At 38.8% G+C, this 13,749-nt stretch overlaps 1 protein-coding gene across 1 annotated transcript in view; it reads left to right on the plus strand.

The window, feature by feature from the left end:
• The window catches only part of PRKCE (protein kinase C, epsilon), a 284,427-nt gene that overhangs the window by 221,968 nt on the left and 48,710 nt on the right, over nucleotides 1-13,749 (plus strand). The window contains exon 11 of the mRNA XM_009865685.1: nucleotides 11,815-11,969. Within this exon, the coding sequence (XP_009863987.1) occupies nucleotides 11,815-11,969 (155 nt within the window). The remainder of the gene's footprint in view (nucleotides 1-11,814; nucleotides 11,970-13,749) is intronic.

Raw genomic sequence — 13,749 nt, forward strand, 5'->3', positions numbered from 1 at the left:
AAGAAATGGACTAATGTTCACATCCTATTAGCCAAGTTAACTTACAATACAACGTATCAAATGTTTGAATAACTTTTTGTACCCTTCTGTGTTGCCTTCTTTCCTTCTACAGTGTCTACGAGTCTTTTCATGGGCAAGTACAATTTTGAGCTGGAAGAAGGGGCATGTTTTTCCAGTGCCAAATTCTGTATTGCAAGACAGGTCTCCTTTCACAGACTGGTGCTATGGCAAAAACATTGATGGAGAGAGAGGACCACTCTATATATCTGTGCTTTTTTTCCTTACAAAGATTTTTCTGTCTTTTCTAAGTGAAATTTTAATTCTGAAAATGTAACAGTTAGTGAAATTTAAATATACAGTGTGCTCCTGTATTTCTGCTGTAGTGCCCATTTTGGTTCAGTATGCCTGGCTCTGATGTACGTGACTCAAAATCATATCTCAACAGACCTATCTGGGTAGCTTTTATGCAAATAACTTCATTCGTAAAGACATTGTGATTTCGTCCTGGATCACTACTGACTATTTCACAGATCTGAGAAGACAACTTCTGCCTTTCAGACAGTTGATTGCAACTGTAGAAACAAAAAACATTGCTGCAGTATATCACAACTGTGATGTAAAGACTTGCCCACTCAGCTAATTAATTCTGGTTGTTTTTTTCAGCAGTAATGAATAATTTCTCAGGAAATCGTTGCTGCAGGAGTATTTTGACCCATCATTTTTATTATCTTCCTTAACTGGGTTACTTTTCCTTCTGATGCCACGGCTCCTGGACCAACTGGACGCATTCCACAGAGTGTTCTCTGATAGTTGTGTATCATCTGATGCATTTCTCTGTGTGCTCAAAGACATAAATGTCCAGGCAGTATAAGGAGAAAGGAATTATAAAGACAAGAAAGGTTTCAGAACTAGCCTAGGGACTGAAGAGAAAACGAGGAGTTGTGCCATCTATGTCTAAGCTCCTCGACAGGAATTTAGAAGTACTCAAGTGCCTTCAAAAACTGTACAGTTAGTACTGATTGGAAGATGGTGTTTATATTTTTCCTGTAAGAATCAGAAAAAAGGAGTATTAATAGCTGCCTGCACATTGTAACATTTTTTGCATAGTGACATTTTGCAGGCTTGATATAATTTTCTGCCATGTGCATCAGGCCATTAAATGAGAAGTCTTTAGAATTATCTCACCAGAACAGTTCTTTTTTCCAAACAACACCAAAAGAAGATGAGATCAAAGAATTTTATAAAAGGCGCTTTTCACAGCTTATCTGTCATCAAATGAAGGTATTAGGGAAATGGCCTGAGAAGCTTTTCCTACTTGATACTCCTTTTGAAGTGACTAGAACTAAAAAAACACCATTTCTGCAGACGATTCCAGTTGTGTTTCTCCCTTGTAGGAAAAGGGCACAAAGAGTGCATTACACCAACTGGCACCCTTCTGTGGTCCCTGATCTTGGGGCATCCTTGGGCTTTCGGGGAGCGGGCAGGGATCAGGGTTATTGCCCGAGGGACTAGCAGTCCTATCCTGAGCCCACCATGTTGCTCATGACTACCGACAATGCAGCTTGGGGCAGACTTAAAAGTTTTCCCATAAAAATCCAGTGACAACAGAACACATATCTCTCCAGGATAATTTGGGGTTAAAAGTTTTCCCAAAGTTAGAAGTCTTTTTTTTCAGTTCATTTCTAAGGTTAGATGATCAGACTGCACATAATTTGTCCTGCATCTTTGTTGCATGCCTTCAGCTAACAAATTTCACATGTTACAGCATTAAAAAATTTAATCCTGACCTAAACTCCATCTGAGCTAAAGAGAATCTCACCACTAAGCCCTGTAGATACTGTGTCAGAACATTAAATATTATATTACAGGTGTCACAGAAATCATTCGCATATGCAGAAGGCATATTATCCAACAGTGACTGAGAAGAACAAAAAACAAAACTATGTTTTTTAAAGTGGGAAGAGACTAAAAAAACAATAAAATATTTGCACTCACATGATAGTGTTTTAGGATCTTAATATGAAATCTTCGTCTCTTCAAGAAACCCAGGCAGAGCTAGAATTTTATTGTCACATTTTCAGTTAGTAAAATGACAGCTCTATGGAGAACAGGCTGACAACTTTCCACCTGCTGTTTCAGGACTAATGACATTTTGAACCATATTTTCTTTTTACTTGCCCTAGTATGAGCCTAATACACCAACTAATCCAATGCACAGTAAATTTAGTCCAATGAATAGTCTGACAGAATTCATTATCTGAAAAAAGCGGTAGGAAGACTGTATTCAAACGTCAGGTACTCATAAATTACATGGGGAAAAGATCCGTATAAAGACCATAACCTTCATCTGTTATTCTGGTGTGTGTATCATTGTTAGTTGCAGATTCTAGGGTATAAGTTTTACTCATATCCATATCTTGTGTATTTGGAAATTTATGGTGCAGATAAAGACCTGTATATTTCAAAGTCAGTAGGTTTTGCTGTCCAAACTGATGTGGGATTAGATTCTTTGAATAACTGAAGCAATCAAACAATTTTTTTCTAGAAGTATTAGTGCTAAGGGGATATCCACATGGTGCGTTTTTTCACTCTAAGTTTCTAACAGGCTAGTTTCTCTTACTTTGGGGCAGTTTTAGAGTATTATCAGCTCTGTCTTTGGAAAAATCATTAAGCGAGACTTCCTTCTTGAGTACCAGTCTAGGTAAAACCTAATCATCCTTTGATTTTTCTAAAAGAATAAGTGATGTCCATGAGGTCCTGGCTAATGTTTCCTGCTTTGAATCGTTAAGTTGTTATTTCCATAGTTCCATGACCTACTGCTGGCACATAGTAAGTCCTCCACCCCCAGCTAACCAATTTATCTTCAGTGTGCATACACTAGCCATATTTTCCTCGTTGAATAGTGCTGTGGGATGTGTTAAGGGCATGAAAACCATGTTAAAACCCCCATTCTGTTCCAGTATCAATTGATATTCCACAGGGAGGCAACATAAATCTCCCATGACAAAAGCAACATGCCAGGTCTGCTTTACGAAGATTAGAGATCTCAAATAAACATCTTGCTTAAAACCGCTTTTCCAGCGACTCATATTACAGATGAGTAAATGCTACAATGCAAATCTTTACAGTAATACAGTGTAAAGTTTTTGAGAACCTCCATACTGATTCTGAAAGCACTGTTTGGAAACTAATTGTATTTGATTTGTAGCTTTTTCTGTCCCTTCACAAGGTATGCTATAATAAGTCAGAGAAGGGGTTTTTTATAATTATTCCAGCGTCTCAAGGAGGGACAGTTATTATTGAAACCTTTTTGAAGACTTTAAAAGTGCTTTTACCCTGCATATCTCTCAGCTGGCATAATATCTGGGGTCTTTAAGAACAGAACCGAAATATTTTGTGATCAGTTTTGTAAAATTGAGAAGAATCAATAGACAGTTCTTTACAAAGGAAACAAAGGTGGAAAGCACGGAAGTGTTTCTTTGAAGGTAGTATATACCTTGCAGCACAGGTAGGAACTGATACTTTGAGTAAGGTAAGCACAAGAACTAGTGCAAATGATTTGCAGCAGGGAAAACAGTTCCTAGTGGAGTTTTTTGTAAGTACAGGAAGAGACTGCCAGTGGAGGTCAAGGAATGCTTCTTGGTGGTGATTTTTAAGAGCTGATTGGATTAATTTCAGGAACTAATGCAATTTTCTGACCTGCGAGGCAGAATATGTTCAAGGAATACTATTCACTACTGGATTATACTGCTGACGAGGGGACTGAGAAGGACGCAGAGTGTTTCCGGCACAGCAGGCGACCCCACTGCAGTGGAGTACAGTCAAACCCACTTGTCCTCCAGCAGACCAGACAAGCAGAGCCTTCTGCTTCTCGGTCTTTGTGGGCCAAATGGAATCCATTCAACAGGGTTTTTGAAGTTCACAGTTAGATCGCTGGCTCACAGTGCCCTGAGACTGCCTTGCAGCGCTGAAAAGGTTAGTTCCCCTTGGTGTAGGTACAGCCGATCCTGCCTGTCAGCTGTGGGATAAGCTAGATGACCTTGCAAGACTTCTTTATTCTGTTTTGTGTGGTTCTCCGACTCTCTGTGGTCTCTATTTTAACTCTGAAGTCATTCTTTCTTTCAAAAAACTGGATTCGAAATTAAATACTGGGCAAAGCTAAGTAAAGTTGCACAATAAGCTCCTAGGTCTAAGAGTATTCACCAGCTTGAGAGAAATTGAAGTTGACAAAAAAATCCTTTAATACAAAGTCTGAATGCATGCATTTTTTTGTTAAGTGGAAGATGCAGATATCCCATGTGAAATTTAAGATAGCAGTTCCTATTTACAGGGCATTTATTCCAAGAAATATGGGATTCATAGAAATCTTTCCCTTCTTATTTGGAACTCCTTGAAAGCCCTGGTACAAAACAGGAAAAACAACTCAATTAGCCCTGAGTATAAACACTGAAATCAGAGACAGATAACGTGTCATGGTGTCCTGTTGAAGATTGTTACTGTAAACTTGAGAAAGGAATCAAATGAACAGGAGAGCTTTTGTTGGTTTCTTTAGTGTTGTGCCTGTTTTTCTGCTTGTTTTTATATTTCTCCATCCTAATGCTGTGATTGTGAAAGATGAATCGGCCATCCTGACTAGTTTTCTGGTCAGGGTGTTGAAGCTTTGCATATAGTTTTGTGTACTGTGCAATTTCCATCAGGAGCAGGAAATGTTTATTCAAGTTTGGAGGGTGGGACAGTTGCTGTAGTTTTAGGTAATTTTAAACAAACTGTTTGAGCATCCTGTTTAAATAGAGTTAAGTAATCACAGTTTTGCACTAGTTAGAAAAGAATTCCATACATGCATGATATGAATAAAATATCATCTTACAGAGCATACCAAGGTGATGTATTTGTCTGACTTCTTGTGCAAGAAAAGTTGTATCTTTGGCTTGTGTTTTGTAACAAGTTTAGTGGCCAAACATAATCCATTACGTAACAGTGCTCCACTAGAATGTGAATTATTTTGCATTTAGATTTACCTGTATTTAATACACATATTAGTTTCCCTGACATTTTCAGTAGTCTCTGGAGAAATGTAGTTCAAATACAATTTTCTAAAATTGGGAGGCAAAAAACATGTTCACACAAAGAACTTAGTTTAGGGAATTAGTGACAATCAGGAAGAATTTATTCACAGCCAACTATATGAAAACATATAAATGGAGGAAAAAATGGCAGTTGGAGTAGGCTAGTAAGTTTTATCAGTTGTGAATTTTGCTTGTCAGGAATTCATGTTTGATGCCTTTCCTGAGTTGTCTGGTTTAAAGTGTTGTGAGGGTTGAGCTGGGAGACAAAAGCCAGTAGTGAAAAGATGTGTTCTCAGACTTGTAGCTTGGATGCACATCTCAGCTTTGAAACTGGGAAACGGATTGCATGATTTGCTTTTGGTTTGTAATATTTCAGTAATGAGGTTGTGCTGAACTGCATATTGGGTCCCCCAGCTGCTAGGACTTGTTTGAAAGAAAAAAACTTTGTAGTCTTCAGATTGCAGTGATAATTGTACTTGGCCTTGTGTCTATCAGTGGATTGTCTTTAAGATGCAGCCTAAAGTTAATGAGATTTTAATTGGAAAACAAACAAAGGGCAGACAGGTTAATGACTGATAACAATTTTAAAAAAAATCTTTCAAGGGCCATACAATAATTAATGTAAACAATACATCAAAGTCTTTCCATGTCTAAGCTTTCATACAGGGTTTACGTAGAAGCCTCTTCCTCAACAATGGTACTATTCCACATCTAAACAACTAATAGCCTGTATAGTGTCATCTGTTAAATCAAAACTGATTGGCAAGATGATCTGATCCTGCAAGCAGGAAGGTCTTGGTCATTAATCACACCTCCACAAAAAGGAGCTGGATTTAGTCTGTTGTGTCTTGACAGTTTATTACTATAGATGTTTCTGGAAATCACCCCCACTGCCCTTTTCTGAATTAAAACATGTACATTGTTCCAAAGGAAACAAAAGGCAGAAGCTCTATCCAGTGGAATGCATAATATGTAAAAACAAGTGAATATGAACTAGTGGGGAGTGCACATAAAATATAGGCTGATATTAACAAGAATTATGTAAATAAAGCTAAAAATCAGAGAATGGTTTTGAAGTGGGAAGGTGATGCTAATAATCAAAGTACAGAGTAAAGCATTTTTTAGAAGGATTTAATGTAGAGCTAAAGGATGGCTATTTTGAATGTCAAGGAGGAAGAAAAATTAAATCAGGACACAATTAAAGGAGATGTCAAGTGTATTTCTGCAGATAGTCATTGGAATGGAGACTAGAAGAGAGATTGCTTTTCAAGTCCAGTTTGGATGACATAAAACATGCAGAAGACTATCTCAGTTAAGAAAGTCAAGAGGTGAGAATGGAGTAATAGAAACGTTAAGGGAGGCAGTTATGCATTCTGTTATAGCAGTTAAATTTATCGTAAAATATTTTGGAAATAGAGTGAAGTTGAACTTTTACTGTCTTTACTTCTAGCCAGTTTATTTCATGTCCACTTTGCTTTTAAAATCTCTTACCCATGCTCTCTGCTCTGTTTTTCTTTCCATTTATTATTTTGAGTATTCTTATTCAACCATATCTTTTGAGAAGTTCAAAGAAAAGCAGGTATGATTAAGGACTAAAATAAACCCTGTAAAAGAATCTAATTACTTCAGAAAACATATTCGCTTACTTTGCAGTACTTTTTTTTACCTTATAAATGCCAAGAGAGGATTAGTCTTTAATGTCATTGTTTGTGATTTTACCTTTTATTTCAGTTTATATAATTAAAGGGTTCTCAAGACTGCTTTACATTTATTTCATTCAGCAAAACATACTTCTCAAATGTTATGAAAATGAAGTACAAAAATAATGCAGTCCAAACCAAACGCATTTAGTTTTTTCTTGGAACGCAGTCAATGATAGTCATACCTTGTATCTCATTTTTAACCGAGTAAAGACTGCGTTGTCCCTTAATGTACAATTCTTTAGACCATTCACTTTATACTCTCCCACTTCTATGTTTGAATATATCCCAGTGATACATGTAGCAAGATGCATATAATCAGGTATAGTATGGTTATTTCACAGGATGAAATCCTCTCCGCATTGAAGTCACAGATGTCTCATTGTATCACTCTATGTATGTGCTTACATTATGACAGAAAGGAAATAGCCAGGGAGTTAGGAACCTGTATATTGACCGTTAACTTTTGATGAAAGATAGGAAAAAAAGTTTAAGTAGCAAAGATCAAAATAGCATCTATTGTTGTTGAGATTAGGGGAATCAGGAGAAAAATGGATTTGCCAGTCTCATGTACATAAAGTATTCTCTCTTCTCTTGCATCCTCTTTTCATGTAAAATTGAGTCTGAGCTCATCATATCATTGTCCTGATTAAAAAAGAATAAACGAAAATACCAGAGAGTGATTTTAAGAAAGTGGCTTTCATCAGGACTGAATATATTTCATTGAAAGAGATGGTACCTTCTGATGTTGAAACTCTGACCTGCTGCTGCATGTGCATGTTGTGCAACTTAGTGTTTACCCCATGTCAGTGGGTGAGAATTAGTATTTCTCCACTCTCAAAATCAAACCCTCTCCCAGACTTACTATAAGAACTTTCAAAATAATTTTTTTTCTCTGAATTCTCCTTAGGAAACTGAAAAGGTACCAAGAGAAGCTGAAAAAGTAACGTGAAATATTAGTGTGTAGCAGAAAAATGCAACTGCAGAGTGATTTCAGTCACTGAGCTGTTACTTCTAGTTTTAGCAGGTATACTTTTGGTGAGATGGTCAACTAAGCTGCAGAATCTTCTGAAAATACCCCTTCAAACTGAGAATGGGATGTGTATAAGATGAAAGAGGATAGGCGAATTATCACTCTCCAGCTATTGCAATGGAGCTGCTGCTAAAGCTTTTGTTCTGCGTCTAATGACAAGATATTCTGCTAAACAATCCAGTTTCAGTTTTCAGTAGGCTAACTGAAAATATTCTACAGAGGACTAAAACCAAAATAAGACAACTTCAGGTTTTAACTAAGCCCGGTTTCTGATATTTAGAAACACCAGTTAGGAGTTTGGTGACTGTCATAAAAAATGTTGGTTCTATTTGGATCAAGGGTACTGTTGCGAGTGAGGGCTGGGCCGGCCACTAACATGGACAGATGCTCTCTAACCCCCTCTTGCCCCAGACGGGAAGGAAAAGGGACCGAGGCAGAGAGACTTTTGGGTTAGAGAAGAAAAACTAGAACAACTTTAATGAAACAATAGAAATAATGGTGAAATGATAAAAGTAAAGAAGTATATACAGCTATAGATAGTAGCCTGATATCAAACCCGACTCCCTCCCTCGATATGAATCCCCACTGATGCGGCAGAGCAGGCAGCACTGAGTAAGCCCCAGACTCAGCAGTGGCGGGAGCTGGATACAGGAGTTGGATTCGAGAAGTCAGGATCCAGATCAAAAGCAGGAGGTCAAATGGAGCCCTCCCTGGACACCGGCCATTGCAGAAAAGGGGACGAAACTCTTGTAATCACTCAATTTTTACTAAATATGATGTATATGGAATGGAATACTCTTCCTGGTCACCTGTCCTGTCTATTACCCCCTGAAGGTGCCACCTTTTACTTCCTTGTGACCCCTCTTACTACCCGTCACACCCAGCGTGGCACACAAGAGCCAGCAGTGGCCTTGGTCACTATAGGAATAAATATCAGCAAGAGCCTTTCTGCATCCCAGTCCCAGGCAGTAACTGTAAACATCAGGTGTTATCACTGCCAGTAGCACACACTGTCTGCAAAAACATGCTGCGAACTTCCGAAACTGCAGCCTCTGAGAAGAGACTAAACTGGAAAGTAAAAATCACTAAACAGAACTGTGTTTTTAGCTAAACCCAGGACAAGTACTTAATTTAAAATGATGCAGTGTATATCCTGACGTGCTGGGAAATGACCCTTATCTATACAATTGTGTAAGCCAGCCTTTTTTATTGTTATTTTTGTGCATCATGCCTAACAGTCAGAAGCTCCCAGCTAGTGGCAGATGGAGGATCACCATTTGGGTGTCGTGTTATAAGACACAGCACAATCACTTTGCATTGACATCATTTGTCTTATACTCATGATACAGGTGCAGCAAAAACGTAGCAGTGTTGGGAATGAGTATGGCTGCTCAGGGGAATGTGAATTGCAGCTTCATTTTCCTGGTTGTGCCCACTCACATCCAGACTGTTGACTTTGGAGAGGTTAAAATAGCAGTGCAAGGAGAGTCACTTTAAATAAGTGTTAGGAGTTACTTTAGCCAAATGTTAGTCAGACACTCCCCAGCCTTCAGTCCAAATGTGTTTTGTAATTGAAATGCTGAACTATATCCATGTGAGATAATCTAAGGCAACGTGTTGCAAAGGGACACTTATACCAAAACTGCGCTTCAGAGATAGTCTGTGGTGCAGTGATGAGGAGCCTAACAAAGGACAATGCCCGCATCATCCTCTTAGGGATGTTGTGTCCTCTTATGTTACATGACAGTACCTACACAGCTATGCTTTTGACTGACTTTATCACAAAACTGACTGCATTTGGTGCTATCCTTAAGCTCTAGCTTCAGAAATCATAAGACCATCTGAGAGCTGTCAGATTTTCTTCTAAAAGCAAGGCTGTAATTCTCATTGGTTCGAGAGAGAAGTCAGAGAGACAGCACAAGGACCCATGTTTTTTCTTAAAACAATGAAGCTCTGGAGCCCTCAACATAAGAAGGACATAGACCTGTTGGAGTGGGTCCAGAGGAGGGCCACAAAATGATCAGAGGGCTGGACCATCCTTCCTATGAAGACAGGCTGAGAGAGTTGGGGCTGTTCAGCCTGGAGAAGACAAGGCTCCGAGGAAACCGTAGAGTGGTCTTCTGGTACTTGAAGGGGCCCTACAAGAAAGCTGGGGAGGGACTGCTTGCAAGTGTGTTTAGCAATAGAACAAGGGGCGACGGTTTTCAACTAGAGCAGGGTAGATTTAGATGAGACATTAGGAGGAAGTTCTTTACTACAAGGGTGGTGAAACACTGGAACAAGTTGTCTGGAGAGGTGATGGAGGCTCCATCCCTGGAGACATTCAAGGTCAGAGTTGATGGGGCTCTGAGCAACTTGATCTAGTTAAAGATGCTTAATGCAGGGAGGTTGGACTAGATGACCTTTAAAGGTGGCTTCCAACCCAACGCGTTCTATGATTCTGTGATTCTATATTTAAAACCTACACTAATGTCAAGAGAACTGTACTATAATTTTGAATGTTTCTTATCAGCGGTACTAAGCATTGCAGAAAGAACAAAGGGATGGCTCTGAAGCCATGCTCTTTGGAGCATATGATACAGCCAGAAGCTTTGATGCTATTCTTTAGTAGATCTTCCTTACTAGGAAATTGTAAGAAAAGTACTGGAGAATGTACCAAAGTTGTTAGCAGTATTTTACCAAGAACGCCAGTCCACCTGGATTCTGAATCTGGCAGTCTGGCAGTTTCTGTATTCCCAAGATACAAACGGGAAAGGCACAAGGGTTTTTTTCTGCATCCTCTTTAAGTAATCAGCAAAAAGTCAGCCAAACACTTCTGTCTTCCTCCAGGAAACATCCTTGATAAGTATAACATTTAGGCACTTAATGAGCAGGATTAAAGCACACACTTAAGTTTAAGAATATTTTTAAGTGCTGTGCTTTGAATCTGAGCCGTAGAGTAGATGATTAAAGACAAATAGCAAACTTTTGTGGATTTCTGGACTCATATATATAAACTATGTAATCTGCAGGCTTGGATTCGCTTATGGGAAGTTAATTAACTTCCATCTTCTGTTGTTTTTGCTTGTCCAAAGCAATGTTGCAAATCGTCTCCTTTGCTTCAACCCAGCACACCAGACAGCATCAGCTAGAGCCAAACTGCAGTGTGACATGGAAATTGGAGAGGGGGTCCCTTTGATGAAGTCTCATGCTTACCCACCTGTGTGCCATGTGATCAGAGAGCGAAATTTAGTTTACTGTCGTTCTGACTATTTCACTGAGTGCTTAACTTCTGGGATTTTTTTTTTCTGAACCACACCAGAATGGGGTGACTGTGTGAAAATCTCAGTTGCTGTTCTCAAGTAAATTTCGTTTCTAGTTCTTCATCATGGAAATAGGCTTGAAAAGTTTAAATTTTTTAAGAGATAAGTGTCAAAAGAAAATTAAAAAATATGTTTTTTTATAATGTAGTAATATTTCATTATCTTACAAGAGTGTGAGACAATTCAAAAAGTCATATATAACTGTTTGACATTGGCAGCACTGGTTTCTATAGCTTAACAATTCTAATTTGGTTTTGCATATTTCAGGAAAGACACTTAGAGACAAAGTAGATGGTAAGAGAGAAGACATACGGACCCTGAAATTTGTCCAGCAGCCTGTCAGTAGTTGACAGAGTTGACTTACTTTCTTCAGTGTATGGCTAAATTTAAAAGAAATGGCATCATTTAAGTATCTCTGTTCCTGTATAAAATAGATTGTAATTCCATGTGTATTTGGTGATGCATAGAAATTTATGTGCTTGTCGCTTATTACTACATTTTAATTCTATTCTCCTTTTCTGGTTTTGAGACTCACGACTTGTTTTCTTTAGGTTTGGGGGATTTTGGTTGTCAGCTTTTCCTTTTTCAGAATTGTAGCATTTGTTTCTTTCCTTTCTTGACGTAAATGCTCCAGTCGGCTGAAGTGTAGCTTTAAGCAGTCCTTTGTGTGACTAAAAGAAATTAGCTAAATAACACTGTTTAATTAATTTCAGGACCGCCTCTTTTTCGTCATGGAATATGTAAATGGAGGAGACCTAATGTTTCAAATCCAGCGCTCACGCAAATTTGACGAACCTCGATCCCGCTTTTATGCAGCAGAGGTCACATCAGCACTCATGTTTCTTCACCAACATGGTGTCATCTACAGGTACTTCTTTTTTTATCAAAAATAAAGTATTCTTGAGGCTTGGGGCTGGTTTTGGCTGCAATCCTCTGTCTCTTAGCAACCAGATTTAGATTAGTTGTTTGTTCCAGTTTGCTTACATAGAACTTTTTTTGGCTGTTTATCATTGAGAATGTTAACATTTGAATAGCCTCTGCAGCAGCCGCCAGCTGTGTGTGCCAGTTTTGTATTATAGTCCAAATAAAGCGGTTTTGAAAAAGCTTGGCACAGCGCAACCCAGAGGTGACCTTTCTGCGGATCGGCGCAATCTCTTCGCTTTCCTCTCTGTGCCATAGATTTCCTCTCGGTCTCTAACTCCCTGCCACTTCCTGAGTTTGTTTGTCCTAGTTGTCTCCACTCTGATACAATCGGGAGGGTCCTTTGCGATGCTTTGCTTATGCCCCTTCCTCTTGACTGTTTGGGTGAAGGCTCAGTCACCAGCAGGAAGCCGCCCTTCGCAGACAAGTTTGATTTGCTTGTGAGTCCCCAGCATCTAATTGAACCTCGCCCTCACCCCCCCCCAGCCTCCAATCTTCAACACTCGTGCATACACGCCAGAAAAGCGTTTATTGTTGTGCTGTTGTGAAGAATACATTTAGGGATGGGCTTTTATTATTAAAAGTAAGGAATCACTTTGAGTATTTTCACCCTGATTTTAATGTGTTTATTAAGTCCTTTATCTTGTCATTTCACCCTTCCTCTCTCTTCTTATTTGTTTCTAACAGCCTGTCATTGCTTGTGATAAGTTCAGGCTTTTCATTTTGCAGGTTTTGTGATACAGATCTGTCCTGTCTACTGAAAATTCTGACTTCTGTGGATCTGAGTTTTGATATTCTCTTGATGTTCTCACCCTCTTTCAGGTTATCAGTTTTGATTCGGAGTAGTCATCTCAGTGATAGGCAGTCTCAGTTTTCTTGGGCAGACACATGAAAATGAGAATGTGGAATTTATCACATCCCTGAATTCATAGTAAGGCTAATCTTAAGAGTACTAGAAATTGAAAGAAAGTAATTTTAAACATTCAGTAACCAGGACCAAATGGTAACTTCCATCAGAGGCCATTGATTTTCCCACCAACTGGAATTCAGAGGGAAATTTCTCAGAGAAGTTATCTCCTTTCCAGAGACACAGAAAACAGCAGGACATTACATCTTCAGAGGAAAATAAGTCTCTCTGAAAGTGGTCTTTCAGTCAAAATTCCAGTTTTATTTAGAAAACCTTTTTGCTAGCGGCAACTCTTAATCTTCACCTTTAATTAACACTGGTATGACATTTGCATATGGGGTTGGACTTTCAGCCCTCCTGCCTTGCATAGGTTTGTTTTCAAGTGCTGAAGATCTGATGCTTTTCTTAACCTTTGCTGTCCGTACCACATTTCCTATTCATTGTCTGCACTTGTTTCCATTTTTATTTGTACATTTAGATAGCAGAACATGGCAACTTCAGAATTTGTAAGTATCCATCGTAAGGCAGACAAGATTGGTATTTTAAAAAGTGGAGGAGCTGATTTCCTCTTTCTGAAAACTGAAGCTTAGACACTTTAATTAGCAGTCAGTTTAGTGATTTCTGTGAACCAGGAAAAAAGAATCGGTAAAATACCCTTCCCTGTTCTTTATATGAGTGTGCACTCATTCTTCTTCTTCCTTCTCTGCTCCCGTTCTTCAAGACACATCCTCTCTTTCTCCTTTCTCCCTCTTTTCCCTTGTCTTACATGTAGCTTCTGCTGTGTGTTAGCTTCTAGCTGCAGACATTTTGTGTGTCTGCA

Source organism: Apaloderma vittatum, unplaced genomic scaffold, assembly GCF_000703405.1.
Source record: "Apaloderma vittatum isolate BGI_N311 unplaced genomic scaffold, ASM70340v1 scaffold313, whole genome shotgun sequence".
NCBI classification, from domain to species: Eukaryota; Metazoa; Chordata; class Aves; order Trogoniformes; family Trogonidae; genus Apaloderma; species Apaloderma vittatum.